Here is a 21,336-nt window from a genome sequence, read left to right as displayed (position 1 = left end):
AACCTTATTAACAGTCAAATAGCAAATTAATCAGATATTGTTTACTGGTGGTCATCTTGGTTCTTGATTTGGAGGCTATAGTGTGATGACATCAGGTGTTGCAAAAGTGTGAAAGTTGTATCCCAATCATGTCGGCCCTATGTGTCCAAGGAAGGTGTGTCCATAAAAGTGTTGCTGTGTGCCTGTGGTAAAACGGTAACCTGTGTCCGGGGCTCACCGGATTAATTAAATAGGGAGTTGATGCTTGTATTACATATTTGTTGGGTTCAGTGACAGTAACATTTAGCGAGAATGTAAATATTATACGAGAATGTTAATATTATATTAATTGTTTATTCAGATATTGACAGTGTGTATATATAATATAAATACATAATGTGTTTGGAAAGAATGGGTAATGGATAGCAAATGTTTGTATATTGTAGCTGTCATAATGGCCCGGACAAGTCGGTCAAAAGAATTGTTTGAATTAATTGAATGATAACACAAAATAACAAAATGTAAAGAGAAGGGTTAGGTCCAGATTAGGTATTTATGTCACTGATTACACCTTGTAGGTAACCTCTATATACGACCTTCATGAACTTGTATATAACGTGAAGATACCTGTGCTTCAGATGCACCTATATCATGACCCTGAGGAGCCTACTCTACCTTGAGTCTACATTCCATAGGATACGTTGACCAGAAATGACTTTATACCGATGAAAGACATTTGTGTGTGCTAAAGTTGGGATTATTTGTAATTGGACATATGGCTAATCCTGTGATTTAACATGGATTTAGATATCTTTAGATGTGTGAAAGGGAAATCTGTGAGACTGTCTAGTAGTTTTTTTCATGATAGTTTTGTTGCGTTTCATTTGTAAAAAAATGTATATAGTTTTGTTATTTTGGTGTTTGTCAATTGTGAAACAAGGACACTATCAAATTACTTTCCCCAACACTTGGTCAAGACTATGTCAGGATCATTTCAGTCAAGTTTCAGCCAAATCACACTGTTTTCAAGATAACAGCTATGGTGGCCATCTTAGATTTCGAAGCAACATAAAAAAAAAAGACATTTCATCAGGACCATGAGAGGATCGTTTCAGTCAAATCGCACAGGTAGAACTTGAAGAAATTCAAAATATGTTATAAAGATGGCAGTTGTGGCAGCCACCTTGGATTTCGGATCAACCCGAAAAAATAACAACACTTTGTCAGGGCCATGTCAGGATATTTTCAGACAACTTTCAGCGCGATTGCACTAGTAAAACTGGAGAAGTTCAAAATGTAAAAAGTAAATGCACGGCAGACGACAACAAACACGATGACTATATGTCAGATGATCTTAAAACCTACAAGGTTAACGGTTTACAAGGTACTTACCAGACTTGTCAACTTTCGAACAATACGGACAGGGTTTCCGCGTTCTTTCACAGGAAAGTTTTTACGGTCCAACAAGTCCAGGACACAATCCAGGACTGGGTTGTCAAACTGAAAACAACAATCAAATTTAACCTGTCAACAAATTTGAGCTCTTTCTGTTTCAATTTATTGAAATTTGATCACTATGATATCCTGCCATTTTAAAAAAAGTTAGAAGAAAACCACAATTGTAATTTAAGTTAAGTCTGACAGAAAGCCATGATGTCACTTGACTAATTTTGGGTTGTGTGGTTGCTATTATTTCTTCTCATTGCAAAATGATGATGATAAATGATCTACTAGCCAGTATTTAGCCCACAAATATAGTGTTTATATCTGGAGATAAACTATGTAATGATATTTTAGTGGAGGTTTTCAGCCCTAAAATATTTGCAAGACGTGTAACTGCTAAAGTATCATCGTCAGGAATGCTTTGGGTCAATTAACTATTAAGTGGACGACTAGATCCATTATAGCAATATTTATGGAAACTACAAAGTACAATGTTTCTTATTTTTAATAGAATTATTTTTGTTAGTTGTAAATTTCATTAAAATAATTCAAAATTAATATTTTTCAATATTATATTATTTTTTAATTTCTATCTAAAATCTTGCATTCAAAATAAAAGCATATCCTACAAACTATATTTCTTTTAAACTATTTGCCATTTAATAAAAAAAAATGTTCAAAACCAGTAAAAAAACTTATATGAATACAATCCCTGTATCCCTGGTCATTTTCCCTCTCTTATTTGGATCAGAATCCATATATTTTTCATGGATAATACCGACAAAATAAAATTATATATTGTGGCCTAATTCATCTGTGATTTACCGTATAAATATTGTTTTGTGAGGTGTGCAGAAAATAATGTCATCGGCAAACCAGAAGGTATGTTTGAAGTTTTCTTTGTTAGCTAGGAATAAATAAATAGGACAAGGAGAGAGTTCAGATCAGCATTGGATAACTGATGTATGTGTATAATGATGAGTTTGACTTTTATTTTTGTATTTTACTCTTTAAGCCTGTCTTTTAAGTGCCCGAAAAATATTTCCTAAACAAAACCTAAAACAATTTGTCAAAACTATAACGCTCGTTATATTATAACTTTTTCTTCTATTTTTTATTTAATTTTTGAATTAACTTATGTACCTAATGCATATTTAATTTTCCTCTTTATCCAGCCAAAGTTTTTCATGTCTACAATTTTATCCATACCTTTATTGATGAAATATCAGGAAGTTATACCTACTGGTCATTTAAATCTTTACCTTGCCAAAATTTCAGGAAACATACCTAATTTCCGTACCTACCTGGATAAAATTACAAGAATGCACACCTAATTTCAATCCTTACCCAGCTAAATTACAGGAATACATACCTAATTTCAATCCCAACCAAAATTCCAAGAATTTAACCTAATTTCTATTCTTACCTTGCTAAAATTCTAAGAATGCATACCTAATTTCTATTCTTACCTTGCTAAAATTCTAAGAATGCATACCTAATTTCTATTCTTACCTTGCTAAAATTCTAAGAACGCATACCTAATTTCTATTTTTACCTTGCTGAAATTCCAAGAATGCATACCTAATTTCTATTCTTACCTTGCTGAAATTCCAAGAATGCATACCTAATTTCTATTCTTACCTGGCTGAAATTCCAAGAATGCATACCTAATTTCTATTCTTACCTGGCTGAAATTCCAAGAATGCATACCTAATTTCTATTCTTACCTTGCTGAAATTCCAAGAATGCATACCTAATTTCTATTCTTAACTTGCTGAAATTCCAAGAATGCATACCTAATTTCTGTTCTTACCTTGCTGAAATTCCAAGAATGCATACCTAATTTCTATCCTTACCTGGCTGAAATGATACAGGAATGTATACCTAATTTCTATTCTTACCTTGCTGAAATTCCAAGAATGCATACATAATTTCTAATCTTACCATGCTGAAATTCCAAGAATGCATACCTAATTTCTTCCTTACCTGACCAAAGTTCCAGGGTCTGCCACGGATTCTCTTAGCGCTCCCGATAAAAATCTTGCCATTATCATTAAGTACATACTCTTCACGCATTTCATTGTCGTGATGGTATACATCGTCATCTATACACAAAATAATAAATCGATAAATCAGCTACCTTGTATATGAATTACTCAAAATTAATATATAAATAAACAAATAAATGAATGAACGAATAATAAAATAATGAATTAATGAATGAAAGAATTAATGAATAACAGGAGGTCCATGGCCAGCCTTAACAGTCATCTGACTATTGGCCCGAAAAACCTGTCAAAATCTGTTGTGTTTTTTCCAAGTTCAATTGTCGGGAAACTAAAATTTGTGACATAATTCATTTTCAGTAACAGTAACCTTTGTAGTTGACCTTTTGACCCCAAATTCAATCCCAAGCTGTATTTATTAAATATACATGTTACCATTGTGTTAAATTTGATCAAAATCTGTTGATGTTTTCTCATGTTATTGTCTGGAAACTAATATTTTGTGAAACATTGACCTTTGTGGTTGACCTTTTGACCCTAAATTCAATCCCAAGCTGTATTTTCCCATACGCTACTATTATGTGAAGTTTGATAACAATCCATCAATTTGTTCTGCAGCCAAATTGTGGTCTACAAATTCATTTCCTATTGTTACAGTGTTCTTTGTTATTGTAAAATAATTTCTGCAGGTATGTTTCCATTTAAACATACACAAAGCATAAAAAACCTAAGAATTTAATAGTACATAATGCCTGTGTTGTATCTAACATTTATAAGGCATCATATTTTTGTCTGACCATTTGAATGAGTTCAAAGTTTTTTTAATTCATCAAATCCTTTATGGTTTTTAATATATTACCGAAGAAATAATGACATGCCAAAATTTTGGCCTAGTTATGGCACTCATTATTTTAAAGATTTTAGCTTTATTGACACCTGTGACCTTGAATGAAGACTCACCCTTACACCAGGGGTTGAACACTAATGAACAGACTACTAAAATGTACACAAGAGGTTGAACATACTATTCAACCTTACAACAGGGGTTGAACACTATTGAACAGACTACTAAAACATACACCAGAGGTTGAACAGACTATTCAACCTTACACCAGGGGTTGAACACTAATGAACAGACTACTGAAACGTACACTAGGGGTTAAACAGACTACTCAACCTTAAACCAGGAGTTGAACACTACTGAACAGAATACAAAAATGTACACCAGGGGTTGAACAAACTACTTAACCTTACACCAGGGGTTGAACACTAATGAACAGAATACAAAAACATACACCAGGGGTTGAACAGACTATTCATCTTTACACCAGGGGTTGAACAGACTACTCACCCTTACACCAGGGGTTGAACACTAATGAACAGAATACAAAAACATAAACCAGGGGTTGAACAGACTACTCAATCTTACACCAGGGGTTGAACAGACTACTCACCCTTACACCAGGGGTTGAACAAACTACTCAACCTTACACCAGGGGTTGAACAGACTACTCAACCTTACACCAGGGGTTGAACAGACTACTCAACCTTACACCAGGGGTTGAACAGACTACTCAACCTTACACCAGGGGTTGAACAAACTACTCAACCTTACACCAGGGGTTTAACAGACTACCCAACCTTACACCAGGGTTGAACAGACTACCCAACCTTACACCAGGGGTTGAACAGACTACTCAACCTTACACCAGGGGTTGAACAGACTACTCAACCTTACACCAGGGGTTGAACACTAATGAACAGAATACAAAAACATACACACAGGGGTTGAACAGACTATTCATCTTTACACCAGGGGTTGAACAGACTACTCACCCTTACACCAGGGGTTGAACACTAATGAACAGAATACAAAAACATAAACCAGGGGTTGAACAGACTACTCAACCTTAAACCAGGGGTTTAACAAAACAAATTAACTCAACTTACACACAGGGGTTGAACAGACTACTCAACTTACACCAGGGTTTAACAGACTACTCATTCTTACACCAGGGGTTGAACAGACTACTCACCCTTACACCAGGGGTTGAACAAACTACTCAACCTTACACCAGGGGTTGAACAGACTACTCAACCTTACACCAGGGGTTGAACAGACTACTCAACCTTACACCAGGGGTTGAACATAATGAACAGACTACTGAAAACGTACACCAGGGTTTGAACAGACTACTCAACCTTACACCAGGGGTTGAACACTAATGAACAGATTACAAAAACTGACCTACACCAGGGGTTGAACAGACTATTCACCTTTTACACCAGGGGTTGAACAGACTAGTGCAACAGTATCAACCTTACACCAGGGGTTGAACAGACTACTCAACCTTACACCAGGGGTTGAACAAACTACTCAACCTTACACCAGGGGTTAACAGACTACTAACTTATGAACAGAATACAAAAACATACACCAGGGGTTGAACAGACTACTCAATCTTACACCAGGGGTTGAATAGACTACTCAACCTTACACCAGGGGTTGAACAGACTACTCACCCTTACACCAGGGGTTGAACAGACTACTCAACCTTACACCAGGGGTTGAACAAACTACTCAACCTTACACCAGGGGTTGAACAGACTACTCACCCTTACACCAGGGGTTGAACAGACTACTCAACCTTACACCAGGGGTTGAACAGACTACTCACACCTTACACCAGGGGTTGAACAGACTACTCAACTTACACAGGGTTAACAACTATCACCTTACACCAGGGGTTGAACAGCTACTCAACTTACACAGGGGTAACTACTCATTCTTTCACCAGGGGTTGAACAGACTACTCAATCTTACTCATACTCAACCTTACACCAGGGGTTGAACAGACTACTCAACCTTACACCAGGGGTTGAACAGACTACTCAATCTTACACCAGGGGTTGAACAAACTACTCAACCTTACACCAGGGGTTGAACAGACTACTCAACCTTACACCAGGGGTTGAACAGACTACTCACCCTTACACCAGGGGTTGAACAGACTACTCAACCTTACACCAGGGGTTGAACAGACTACTCAACCTACACAGGGGTTGAACAGACTACTCAACCTTACACCAGGGGTTAAACAAATTACTCATTCTTACACCAGGGGTTGAACAGACTACTCAATCTTACACCAGGGGTTGAACAGACTACTCAACCTTACACTAGGGGTTGAACAGACTACTCACCCTTACACCAGGGGTTGAACAGACTACTCAACCTTACACCAGGGGTTAAACAAATTACTCATTCTTACACCAGGGGTTGAACAGACTACTCAATCTTACACCAGGGGTTGAACAGACTACTCAACCTTACACCAGGGGTTAAACACACCTTACACACTTACACCAGGGGTTGAACAGACTACTCAATCTTACACCAGGGGTTGAACAAACTACTCAACCTTACACCAGGGGTTAAACAAATTACTCAACCTTACACCAGGGGTTGAACAGACTACTCAATCTTACACCAGGGGTTGAACAGACTACTCAACCTTACACCAGGGGTTGAACAGACTACTCACCCTTACACCAGGGGTTGAACAGACTACTCAACCTTACACCAGGGGTTGAACAGACTACTCAACCTTACACCAGGGGTTAAACAAATTACTCATTCTTACACCAGGGGTTGAACAGACTACTCAATCTTACACCAGGGGTTGAACAGACTACTCAACCTTACACCAGGGGTTAAACAAATTACTCAACCTTACACCAGGGGTTGAACAGACTACTCAATCTTACACCAGGGGTTGAACAGACTACTCAACCTTACACCAGGGGTTGAACAGACTACTCAACCTTACACCAGGGGTTGAACAAACTACTCAACCTTACACCAGGGGTTGAACAGACTACTCAACCTTACACCAGGGGTTGAACAGACTACTCACCCTTACACCAGGGGTTGAACAAACTACTCAACCTTACACCAGGGGTTGAACAAACTACTCAACCTTACACCAGGGGTTGAACAGACTACTCAACCTTACACCAGGGGTTGAACAAACTACTCAACCTTACACCAGGGGTTGAACAAACTACTCAACCTTACACTAGGGGTTGAACAGACTACTCACCCTTACACCAGGGGTTGAACAGACTACTCAACCTTACACCAGGGGTTAAACAAATTACTCATTCTTACACCAGGGGTTGAACAGACTACTCAATCTTACACCAGGGGTTGAACAGACTACTCAACCTTACACCAGGGGTTAAACAAATTACTCACCCTTACACCAGGGGTTGAACAGACTACTCAATCTTACACCAGGGGTTGAACAGACTACTCAACCTTACACCAGGGGTTGAACAGACTACTCAACCTTAAACCAGGGGTTAAACAAATTACTCAACCTTACACCAGGGGTTGAACAGACTACTCAATCTTACACCAGGGGTTGAACAGACTACTCACCAACTTAACACACCAGGGGTTGAACAAACTACTCAACCTTACACCAGGGGTTGAACAAACTACTCAACCTTACACCAGGGGTTGAACAGACTACTCACCCTTACACCAGGGGTTGAACAAACTACTCAACCTTACACCAGGGGTTGAACAAACTACTCAACCTTACACCAGGGGTTGAACAGACTACTCAACCTTACACCAGGGGTTGAACAGACTACTCTACCTTACACAGGGTGAACAGACTACTCAATCTTACACCAGGGGTTGAACAGACTACTCAACCTTACACCAGGGGTTAAACAAATTACTCAACCTTAAACCAGGGGTTAACAATACTCAACTTACACCAGGGGTTGAACAGACTACTCAATCTTACACCAGGGGTTGAACAGACTACTCAACCTTACACCAGGGGTTAACACTAATGAACTCAATTACACCAGGGGTTGAACAACTACTCACCCTTACACCAGGGGTTGAACAGACTACTCACCCTTACACCAGGGGTTGAACAGACTACTCAACCTTACACCAGGGGTTGAACAGACTACTCAACCTTACACCAGGGGTTGAACAGACTACTCAACCTTACACCAGGGGTTGAATCCAGGGTTGAACAAAATACTCAACCTTACACCAGGGGTTGAACAGACTACTCAACCTTACACCAGGGGTTGAACAGACTACTCACCCTTACACCAGGGGTTGAACAAACTACTCAACCTTACACCAGGGGTTGAACAAACTACTCAACCTTACACCAGGAGTTTAACAGACTACCCAACCTTACACCAGGGGTTGAACAAACTACTCAACCTTACACCAGGGGTTGAACAGACTACTCAACCTTACACCAGGGGTTGAACAGACTACTCAACCTTACACCAGGGGTTGAACAGACTACTCACCCTTACACCAGGGGTTGAACATACTACTCAACCTTACACCAGGGGTTGAACATACTACTCAACCTTACACCAGGAGTTGAACAGACTACTCAACCTTACACCAGGGGTTGAACAGACTACTCAACCTTACACCAGGGGTTGAACAAATTACTCACCCTTACACCTGAGGTTAAACTAATTACTCACCCTTACACCAGGGGTTGAACAGACTAATCAACCTTACACCAGGGGTTGAACACTAATGAACAGAATACAAAAATGTACACCATGGGTTGAACAGACTATTCACCTTTACACCAGGGGTTGAACAGACTACTCACCCTTACACCAGGGGTTTACTTAGTAACAGACTACTCACCAGAGGTTGATCACTAATGAACAGACTACAAAAACGTACACCAGGGGTTGAACAAACTACTCACCCTTACACCAGAGGTTGAACACTAAGGGGTTGAACAGACTACTCACCTTTACACCAGGGGTTGAACAAACTACTCACCCTTACACCAGGGGTTGAACAGCATGTAGATGAGTTGTGAATGACTGTATATTTTACACACTCCTGCTTTATCAGCCTTATCACCCTTGCTGAAGGATTGCACCTGGAATTTCCACTTGCCCACTAAACAGGTTGCAGGAGTGAATATTTCAAGTGTCACTGTTTTGCCGTTTTTGTCTTTGATGGCAGCTCCCCATTTACCAGCCACATCCTTCTTGGATACAATGATCTGTACTTTGGACCCATTAATTTGGTTTGGGTTTGAACCTGTAGCAGTTCAGGATAAAATATCTGAATATTATCTATAACATGTTTGGTAAAGGACAAATTGAACTGCATATACATGTATTGCCTTTTAAACACCTCAATCATATACCTGTAGCAAAGATCAGTTTCAAGTCCTCCTTCTCTTCATCAAATTCACGATCAAAATCGATGTCAATTGTGAATGGCTGACCGCGCCGGACAACTAGACTCAGCCCCTTTGGGTTGTCAGCCTTCTTATCCGTGAGCTCATACTCGTCTGTGTGGTGAGCTTTGACATTTTGTTGGATATTAAATCTGACGGCCTCTACCGTGATCATCTTCTTCACCTCCATCTCCACCTCTGTAACAGTAACAATTGACTTCACAATCCATTAATACTGGTACTGATTAATTTTTGTACCCAACTTTCCCGAATTCCTTGTTTCCCAAACTGCAGCTCCTCCCCTTTTTTCCCTCTATTTCTTTAACTCTTTCTTCTTTTTTGTTTGTTTGTTATTGTCACGTGCAGGTGTCTTATGTGTAAGTTTGTATGGTTGTATGAAAATGGGTATATATGTATGTAATCTATAAGTCATGGTATGAGTCTGTGCGTAAAAGTTAGTCTATAAATGTACATGAGAGTTATACTATTAATTAATGGAGGGAATTACTTATGTATTATAATGCATACAAATTAAGCTTTATAACGGCCTAACCCTTTTTTGGCAATATAATTAATTTCAAATTAATATGTCTCAATGTAAAACAAAAATACATGCATGATATGTGTTAGGAATGACAGTTGTATGTTATTCATATGTTATATAACTCTGTTTGATAAAACTTTGGAAAAACAAAATAAATAATAAAAAAAATTAATAATAATAATACTTGTTTGTTTTTTTTTTTGGACTGGTTGTCAATGGATTCTTATTTTATTTTTTATTTTTTTGCAAAAAAACCCCCAATTACTTTATTCCCCAGACATGATAAAGGTAGATGACTGCCAGGGTTGGGACCCTGGATTCAGCATCCATACATAATTGTCCTCTTGCAAGAGCGATTTCATTCAACATTCATTTCCCTATATTCTCTCTAACCTTCCAATCATTCACTTACCCATTCTCTTTCTTTATATCATTCATTAATACATTCATTCTGTGGATCTTTCATACTCATTTATTACAGTTCTTTCATTCTTAAATCATCCTCGCATTCTGTAGCTCATTCCTTAATTCTTAAATTTATCTAAAATATTCTGAACATAATTTATTGATACAATTTTCTTTTTCTTTGATTTTATAAACATTTCTAAATTACTTAGTAATAGGTATTGGACTTTCCTATATATATGATCAACAGCATTTTCTATTTTGTTATACTTAATTTTATTTCTACATTTCCAAATGGACTATTTGAAGGACAGTAATGCGGTATTGAGAAGAACTGATAGATTATCATTAGCTTGAAATCCCAAAATCACAACATCTGATGTCAGCATATCTTCATTAAATCCCGGAATGGTTTTAAATATATGTACAGAACAAATGTTCAGAATATTTCTGACAATACCACATTAAAAAAATAGATGTACAAAAAAAAAATAATTCTGATTAATAGGAACCTATACATGTACCTTCCTTTACACTATATAACAATTACTATCGTACTCGCCACAATTAGTGCCCCTCCCAAAGGGCACGTCCTTCCTCTCTTCTGTAGGAGTTTAAGTTATTTATTTACATCGACATGATATCCCATATTAAATGTTATTCATGTTTTGGCATGTGTATAAAATTGTTTTTGTGAAATGTGTTCGTGTTTCTTCCCAATCATGTCTTAAGATGTCAGGTGACATGAAAGTTGGGCTGATGAAGCTAGTGCCTGGTTATGCTATCGCTGGATGCCATAAACCAGCTACATTTGTACTGAGCTGAAAAAGTATTACCAAACTTGCTGTCATTTTAGTCTTACAAAGCACAAAGTTCATAAAGAGTGTAACAGAGCAGGTGGACAAAACCTGTTACATATATATTAATAAGAAAGTAGTCAACATGCTGCAAGATAGATGGAATAATAAAACTACGGTAGTCAAAAAGTCATCAATAGGATGCTACTTCATTTGTAGTATGGCTTACATTCCAAAACTAACTGCTTTTTATATTTCAATTTTATAATTAAAAATTAAGTATAACTGCTGAAAATTAGTTTGGAGAGCTCATTTCACATCACATATATATATTGACAATGAATATTTCTATGATCTATAAATGATTAATACTGAAGACAAGTTTTTACACATAGATTACCATCATCCTCTGAATCCTCGTCATCACGCTCAGGATCTACAGGCTTGGGGTCTTTGTCACTGTAAATACGCACATTCCACCTATTCATGCAAGAGTCTTCGAAGTAATTTGGAATTCCTCGTCGCCTGAGAAAGCCACGTCTCCTGTGGTTGTTAGGGCCAACAAAAAAACGGCCCCTTCGTCTATACGGCTGGAAATAAAAGATGTTAAAATTCAACTATAGTATATAGACTTTTACTACAGATATGTGTGTGTGAGCAGTATAGGTATAATCTGAAATTTTTGGTCACCATCCATGGCCCTATCCAATCACTGAAAGGATATCATATATACATGTACCAATGTTGGCCTCTATTACTAGTGAATGCTTTCATTTATTTAGTATTATTACCTGCAGACTCTCTCTATAAATAAAGTGATTTGACTGTTTTCCCATCATATTGCTTGAACATTGTTACAGAAATACAAATCCTCAGAAAATAATGTGCTTAATTGTTGAAGTCATATAATTCATTGCTAATGTCATAAACTGGTGCGCTGGACCAAATATTTTTCGACGAAGGTCTTTCTTGCAAGAAGCTGTGATAACTTTAATATTGTGATTAATGTAAAAAAAAACCCAGTTGATTCTTGCCATATCAGTCAACAGTCAAAACTCTTTCCTATTCGGTGTGAGGACCAACCCTATAAACTGTTTCCCTCTGCTGGAAAGTTTATCTGGTTGGCTCCAACACCTTGGCAGAAAAGAGACTGTTTACACATTAAGCATGAAACAACTGTATATTGTTTACCTACTTTATCACTTGTGAACTTTCATGGAGAACCAACGTTTTGCACATTAGCACAATGAATATACATGTAGGTTAATATATAATGTCAATAAAAGAAAAACTTTGAAAACAGCATATGGTAAATGATAAAATAATAGTCCATTGCATGACAACAGCACCTGAAGTAAGGTCAAACAGTACTTCCCTGGGCCCTTTCAGTTTCAACCCCCAAATTTAAAGAATTCCTTCATAGAAAACCATTACAGAAGTTAAAGAAACTTTCTTAATTAAAGGTTTTTTTTAACTTCTGTAATGTTTTTCACATGGAGAATTTTAAGTTAAGGAATTCATTAAACTAAATGTTGATGAAAAAATTCCTATTGATTATGAGTACAGTATAACCATCCTCATGTCAGGAGATTTGATAATGGAATACAAAATAGAAGTTGAATGCAGCCAGTCAATATTGCATCAGCTGGACATCAGACCAAGACAACATTTGTGATATCCGAGTGGCTGAAATGGTCCAACAAGTGTCACTCACACGCCTAGGTTTAGCCACAACTGGCTGCGGAGGAGGTTTTTTCATATCCTGTTTAGGGGCGGCTTTCTTCTTCGGGGCCTCGTTACCCCAAGTGTCTGTAGCCGGATCATAATGACTCATTGTCTTTAATGTTCTTTACTCCTCAACACTGGTGAGGGAAATCTCTGCACTGGTAGCTATATATCTCTCTTTTGATCCTCAACCCTAGTGAGGGAAATCTCTGCACTGGTAGCTATATATCTCTCTTTTGATCCTCAACCCTAGTGAGGGAAATCTCTGCACTGGTAGCTATATATCTCTCTTTTGATCCTCAACCCTAGTGAGGGAAATCTCTGCATACTGCACTGTAGTATATTCTCTTTTGATCCTCAACCCTAGTGAGGGAAATCTCTGCACTGGTAGCTATAATCTCTCTTTTGATCCTCAACCCTAGTGAGGGAAATCTCTGCACTGGTAGCTATATATCTCTCTTTTGATCCTCAACCCTAGTGAGGGAAATCTCTGCACTGGTAGCTATATATCTCTCTTTTGATCCTCAACCCTAGTGAGGGAAATCTCTGCACTGGTAGCTATATATCTCTCTTTTGATCCTCAACCCTAGTGAGGGAAATCTCTGCACTGGTAGCTATATATCTCTCTTTTTGATCTCAACCCAGTGAGGGAAATCTCTGCACTGGTAGCTATATATCTCTCTTTTGATCCTCAACCACAGTGAGGGAAATCTCTGCACTGGAAGCTATATATATATATTATATAATTCTCTTTTGATCCTCAACCCTAGTGAGGGAAATCTCTGCACTGGTAGCTATATATCTCTCTTTTGATCCTCAACCCTAGTGAGGGAAATCTCTGCACTGGTAGCTATATATCTCTCTTTTGATCCTCAACCCTAGTGAGGGAAATCTCTGCACTGGAAGCTATATATATATATATATATATCCTTTGATCCTCAACCCTAGTGAGGGAAATTTCTGCACTGGTAGCTATATATCTCTCCTTTGATCCTCAACCCTAGTGAGGGAAATCTCTGCACTGGTAGCTATATATCTCTCCTTTGATCCTCAACCCTAGTGAGGGAAATCTCTGCACTGGTAGCTATATATCTCTCTTTTGATCCTCAACCACAGTGAGGGAAATCTCTGCACTAGTAGCTATATCTCTCTCCTTTAATCCTCAACTCCGGCGAGGGAAATTTCTGCATCATTGGCTAAGTATATATATCACAACTTAAGAAAAAAATAAAAGCTGCAATATGGAAGTAAGCAGATAATCTCCACAGATTTTGATAAAATAATGCCCGTTATAAGTTCTGGAGACCAATTATCTGTAATCTCTGAGGTGATCATTGATAGGAAATGACAGCAATCTAATGTACATCACAATCCCTATTGCTACTGACGGAAGTAATTTGGTTTTGAGGTTTATATACATGTATGTACATTAACTTATTTGCTGATAGTAAAATGAACAATTCAACATTACACACATTTGTAAGTCAAATCTCAAAGTGAACTTGAAGTGAATTGTCATTAAGGAAGTAGTATGGCGATTTCAATTCTTTCATTTATTTATGTCGAGTTGTTTTCTACCTTGGTCATACAACTTTGTCCCATCTGTGATTAGCTAGTGCATGTTTTATTCATATTATACCAGGCTGGAACTGGGAGCCAATAAGTGCTTCAATCCCTATAAGTATAACTCTCCTCCCCATTTTGGAAGCCTTAATTTGAGTTACCTGGAATTAGATGTAAACTGCATGATCACAAGAGGCCCATGGGCCTAAACAGTCATCTTACTATATTGGCATAATACAACATCTCAAAGAATATAGTAGTGGAAAACAATTAAGGCAATACAAACAACACTTTTAATAGAAGAAGTTTGGTTTCTGATCATGATATATTTGATGAAAAGGGTACAACCTTGAATGAAAATCAAGGTCATTAATTTTAATATACATGTTAACCTTTTATGCCAACATGCTAAAAGTACAATATCATGTCTCTAAGTCTCTTAGGTTATTCATAAGAAGTTGTGATTTTAGCCTATTTATATTAATCCCTGTGACCTTGAATGAAAGTCAAGGTCTTTCATTTGAACAACTTGGTAGCCCTTCATCAAAGCATATCTCAGGTCTGATATCAGCTAGGTCTCTAGGCCTCTTAGTTATTCACAAGAAGTCGTTTAAAGGTTTTTGTCTGTTTGACCCCCGTGACCTTGACCAAACTTGGTAGCATGTCACATGCCCAATGTAAGTCTCTAGGCCTCTTAGTTATTCACAAGAAGTTGTTTATCAATTTTAACTTATTTGACCCCTGTCACCTTAAATGAAAGTCAAGGTCATTCACCTGAAAACCACTTTGGTTTCATTTTTTGATTTAATTCTATTGCGAATTAATTGATGGCTTACTTTGTGCACTAATTTTGTAAAATGGTAGACCATCTTATTTTTCAATTATTTCAGTGCCCTGAGGTCTGATTTGGTTGAATAAGGTAAGTGTAGATACAGATAGGTGTAGTGCAGGCCTAGGGTTGCAATAATGCAAGGGAAAATATCTACAGAAAAAAACTTTTTAAGGTACATTTTAGTTAGCTTAAAAACAGTTTTCACATGGGGTCTTTGTATTGTTACTAAATATTCCTGTCTAACAGTGCTACGATATTGCAGCTATTCGTATATATAAATTCTAATGTAATATGTTTCATCTCTCAAGCATTTTTAATATATTTGTACATTTCATACATGTAATTTTAGTGTACACAAAACATGCTATAAACAGGAAAACAAAGGCGGTTAGTATGTTTGTATGGATACTGCCATGAAGCCTATATCCAGTATGTTCTGGTCAACTTCCTGGGTAACAGGAAGTGTAGCATATATGTATACCAACCTGCCATCAACATTTATCGACAGGGTTCTTTCCTGTAGAAGATACACCACAGTCATAGTCAATATCACTTTAATTATTGAATATTCAAATTCATTCACTTTAAAAGGATATACAACAATAAACATTTCTTTGTTTTCGTACTAAATCTGACTTTCTGATTTGCCAATTTGTTTTTACCACTATGAAGAAATAATTCTGACAATGGCGCAGAAATCTGTCATTGATTGTTGTGAGTTTACAATAGAGACATTGATGTTGTGTATTATGAATCAATGGAATTGTACATGAACATGTATCTTTTTTTTATGAAGTAGTCTCATAAACTATTTATAAAGATTGATGCCACTATCTTTTTATTTTTTTAAATTGTATCAGGTTAAACTAATATGCTATCAGGATTCACACAATTTGCAAAACAAGTTTTTATACCCTCATGAAATTCAAAATAAGTGACATCATTGCTTCAATAAAGATCAATTGAATCCAAATTCAAATTTGTGCAATTCAAATCAAAGTGCTTTGATTTAGTAAACAAATCAAAATGCTAGTAACTATAATTGTAACATTTAGCAAAAAAATATACTTATTACATATCGATGGAAAAAATAACCAATCAAAATACTAAAATGTCGATTTACAAATTAAAATAGGACTCAATTATGAAAAATAATTCAGCCACTCTATGTGAATGCAAATGTTTTGTTAGCAATTAGCAGATCCCCCACCTCCTCCACCTCACTCTACTCTAGACATTGTCCAGCATCCACACAGAACAGCTAGTGCGCATGCACTGCCATCCATAACCAACCCAGCCTGATTTCCAGTATTCAGCAAAATAACATTGACCTGAGGTTATGCATGATCACAAAGCTGAACAACTGCAGTAAATGTATACATTAAGCTAAATCTGTAGAAGATCACACTGACAAGTACTGCATGTGTATGATAACACTAATAGCTATATAATGAAGATTTCTAAATAACAGCAACAAAATGGGATTTCTTGACATTTCTTTTCACATGCAGAATGCCACAGACCTCTGATGACCCTGGCTGTACAGAGTCAGCTGCCTTGATTCATAGAATCTGACCAGATTCAAAATGCCACAGACAAATTTAGTTAATAGATACATATGCATTTCCTATATACATGTAATGTATATCAATGACTGATATCGTTAGCATACTGACTATTGCTGAAACAATTCATGTATATTGGTGGCCCTAGTATATGTGGTTTACTTCAAGATGCAATATCTGTATTTTCATTAAACTCTGTCTCCATGAAACTTGTAAATCTTGATCGCCTTATTCCTTAATTAAGATGCTTGGCTGATCTCTGACTGGTGTGAGAAGATATTTTGATATTACATTGTAACCAAAATTTTATGCTGCTTCAGTTTTGAACGAAATTTTCTGCAATAAATGCTATAGTAATAATTTTAAACATTTAATTTATTATTTGTCTTCACAGTTGTGAAGTGTACTTTATACACAGGTCAAATTGTTTTTAAATTGGCCATTTGGGACTCCCAAAAAGTGATATTTTAAACCCGTTTCACTGTGGTGTGTTTTGTGTTTATCTGTCATTTTAATGCATTTATACCTATTTCAGTTATGAATTTAAAGTTAGAATTTAAATCCCTGCTATTATATCAAATCAAAACATATAGCATTACTATCATACTGGAAACCATTGTATAAAAAAAATAATGTAACCTTGAAACTCGATCAAACTTTCAGATAAAAGATATGACAAGTTCAGCAACGCATATAATACACCCTTGTGTACATGCATGCAAATAATGCCTTTTCTTTGACAATGTTACATTTGTATTTGGTAAACACTTCAACGTCTCTATAAGATATGCATAGAATTAGAAAAAAGAAGATACTTGATGTCCATGCAGCAACTAGTTGTTATTGTACATAAATATTTCATCTACAAATCCAACTTGTAAGCTTTAAAAGTCAGTTGAAAAGTGATAGCTGTCTTCAATGTGACAACTACATGTATAAGATCAGGTAAATGTTTCGTGAACAAGGTATATATATAATGCTGATTCCAGTAGAACAGATGTTGGAATCAGATGACAGAGACATATTATCATTATGCAGGGCTATCTAATTAATGCATGATACAATAATTAAACATGTTAAAAATCACATGAATTATGTATAAGCTTTGATTGCAATGCATGTGATGAAAACATATCAATATTGGTATTTTCACATAAAGATACAATTTATTCCGTATTCTTCCCAATAAGTGCCTCCTCTCCTTTTTTGAGGCAAAAATTTGACTTAATATATACCTCCAATTAAATAAAGATTGAAACTACAAACAAGAGATCCCAGAGGGATCTTGGCACCCACCAAAGAATGATCTATGTCTGACAATGGAAAGATGGATCTTTTCTCTACTTTTTAAACTTTTTCAAACATATACTACACATCAAATTTGAGACAGATCGCTTCAGTTCTTTCTGAGAAATAGCAGTAACAAACTTCAACTATCAAAATCCAAGATGGTTCCTTGGCGGTCATCTTGTTGATGATCGGTCCCAAATCGCAATATGCACATCTAGAGCCCTAGGGGAACCTACATGTGAAATTTGAGAATGATCCATTCAATACTTTCTGAGAAATAACTATAACAAACTTTAAATATCAAAATCAAAGATGACTGCCTGGCGGCCATTTTGTTGACCGGTCGGTCCCAAAAGGCAATATGCACAACTAGGTCTCTAGGGGAACCTACATACAGATCATTTCAGTATTTTCTGAGAAATAGTGATAACAATCTTTAAATATCAAAATCCAAGATGGCTGCCTGGCGGCCATCTCGTTCACCGATCAGTCCCAAAACCCAATATGCTCAACTAGGTCCGTGGGGGAAACCTACATATGAAATTTGAGAAAGATCCCTTCAGTACTTTCTGAGAAATAGCCATAACCAACTTTAGATATCAAAATCCAAGATGGCTTCCTGGCGGCCATATTGTTCACCGATCGGTCCGAAAATTCAATATGCATAACAAGGGCCCTAGGGGAACATACATATGAGATTTGAGAAAGATCCCTTCAGCATTTTCTGAGAAATAGCGATAACAAACTTTAGCTATCAAAATCCAAGATGGCTGCCTGGCGGCCATCTTGTTCACCGATCGGTCCCAAAACCCAATATGCACAACTAGGTCCGTAGGGGAGCCTACATATGAAATTTGAGACAGATCCCTTTGGTACTTTCTGAGAAATAGCAATAACAAACTTTAGATATCAAAATCCAAGATGGCTGCCTGTTGGCCATCTTGTCGACTGATCCGTCCCAAAATGCAATATGCACAACTAGGGCCCTAGGGGAACCTTCATATGAATTTTGAGACAGAGCCCTTCTGTACTTTCTGAGAAATAGCGATAACAAGAATTGTTAACAGACGGACGGACAGAAGGACGGACGGAAGGACGGACAACTGACCACGGACAAAAATCGATTTGAATAGCCCAGCATCTGATGATGGTGGGCTAAAAATATCTAGGTTTTGATATCTATATTATTATTTAGACAAATTGATAAATGAGTTACTTTATATATGCTATAATTTTGACAGGTCAAATCCAAACTTTGGTCCTTTAAAGATCTGCTCATATTATTTCAATTTTTATGTGCCATGTAGGTAATTATTTGTTGAGTATAGTAATATTCAATTATCAACCATGCAGGCAAAAATGAATTGATTAAAAAAAGTAAAGAAATAATAATGAAGCATTGTACTCATGCAAACATGAATTTCATATCACACTAACATGATTGCATCTATAGTGATATCATTTTATCAATTACAACATTCTCCCTCTAAACAAGACATAAATCTTATCCATATTTCTGGAAAATCTGCTCTCAAATATAACCATAGAAAGCAAAGTTAAATTTGATTATCTACAGCAATGTCAAAAGCTTTCCATATATAATAAACTTTCACCCTTAAGAATGTGTAAATAGATCCATATATAAATTAAACTCTACCCCTAAATTTGTACAGCAATATCCGATGCAGACCTATATTACCCGACTTACCCGTCCACCACTAAAGGTTCCCACATGGAAAGTATAACTGCTGGCGTAGGACATGGTAGTGCTTGAAGCAGCAGAGGACGATATGATGCCTTATGTGTGTGATACTACAGTATCCACCTGCCTGGGATTTAGTGCACACTATTTATACTCTAATCTCAAGTGTAGGGCATACCTCCACACAAGGGCGGAAGTGCTCATACATTTATTTATGTAATCGAGAGTAATACCACATAAAACATTTATTGTTTTACAATGCAATTAGTAAGTTATCTCATCACCACGCAGCTCAAGGAATAACACACAAAATAAAATACATTCTGTATAAAATATTTGGCACTTCAAGCAATATTACTGACAATATATACACTGTCAACATACAATCTAGTGACCGTATCTAAACTGTAACATGATCTACAATATGCTTGTTATATCAGGAGTCCTTTTAATATCTAGCACATATCTGTTTAATGTGTGTTCATGATTTGACCAAAGTTTTCTTATGCCTTTTTAACCAATGAACATACTACCATACACCAATCGGTATTGTCATACTAATATTTATTCAGCAAATGATATTCTACAATTGTATGGATATAATCTTTTCAAGATTATTTAATGTGCAATAGCAGCTAGATCCAGTCATTCAGGAATATGGTTTCATATATGTTACAGTCATATTTCTTTCATACCTACGGGTGTAATACTGGCTGGTTTAGGGCAATACACTCATGTCGCCTGAGGCTGTATTGCATGGCTACCCATACAATAAAGCCTCGTGACGTCACGGCGTCAACAAAATTTCTATTTCCTCGATAAAATTTTAACATTTTTTTAAACAAACTTGACTGGTTTTACTATAAAAGATGCAAACAATGGAATTTTTGTTGAAAATATCAGGTAATTTTTCATGTATGGAAAATTGACTCTCACTTGTGGATTTCTTCAAATTTATTTCACAATGGCTGGATATTATAGTTGTAAAATTGCAACAAAATGTTGAGGTATGAAAGAAAAATACTCTTTCATAAGTAGATATGAAGGATAGGGTTATTCTACCCTTGGGATCACAAAATGTTGCAAAACCCTCGGCAAGCCTCGGGTTTTACAACATTTTGTGACCCTCGGGTAGAATATCCCTATCCTTCATATCCACATATAAAAGAGTCTTATATTCTATGCCTGTGAAATTTGAAGTTATTTTTGCATAGTCTGAAAGAAT

The 21,336-nt window shown here is 36.6% G+C and overlaps 1 protein-coding gene across 4 annotated transcripts in view; it reads right to left on the bottom strand.

Moving 5' to 3' along the window:
- The window catches only part of LOC138315688 (hemocyte protein-glutamine gamma-glutamyltransferase-like), a 54,190-nt gene that overhangs the window by 15,596 nt on the left and 17,258 nt on the right, over window positions 1–21,336 (bottom strand). For 2 of the 4 annotated variants that reach the window (XM_069256903.1, XM_069256904.1), the window contains exons 2-6: window positions 11,835–12,024; window positions 9,656–9,886; window positions 9,280–9,546; window positions 3,409–3,527; window positions 1,372–1,479 (exon numbers count right to left, since the gene is read on the bottom strand). In XM_069256903.1, the coding sequence (XP_069113004.1) occupies window positions 1,372–1,479; window positions 3,409–3,527; window positions 9,280–9,546; window positions 9,656–9,886; window positions 11,835–12,024 (915 nt within the window). Of the gene's footprint in view, window positions 1–1,371; window positions 1,480–3,408; window positions 3,528–9,279; window positions 9,547–9,655; window positions 9,887–11,834; window positions 12,025–14,737; window positions 14,777–20,117; window positions 20,275–21,336 lie in introns of those variants that run through there. The other 2 variants (XM_069256900.1, XM_069256902.1) reach the window with 2 other exon arrangements.

This window comes from Argopecten irradians, chromosome 2 (genome assembly GCF_041381155.1).
Source record: "Argopecten irradians isolate NY chromosome 2, Ai_NY, whole genome shotgun sequence".
NCBI classification, from domain to species: domain Eukaryota; kingdom Metazoa; phylum Mollusca; class Bivalvia; order Pectinida; family Pectinidae; genus Argopecten; species Argopecten irradians.
This window is presented reverse-complemented; position numbering and strand designations above follow the sequence as displayed.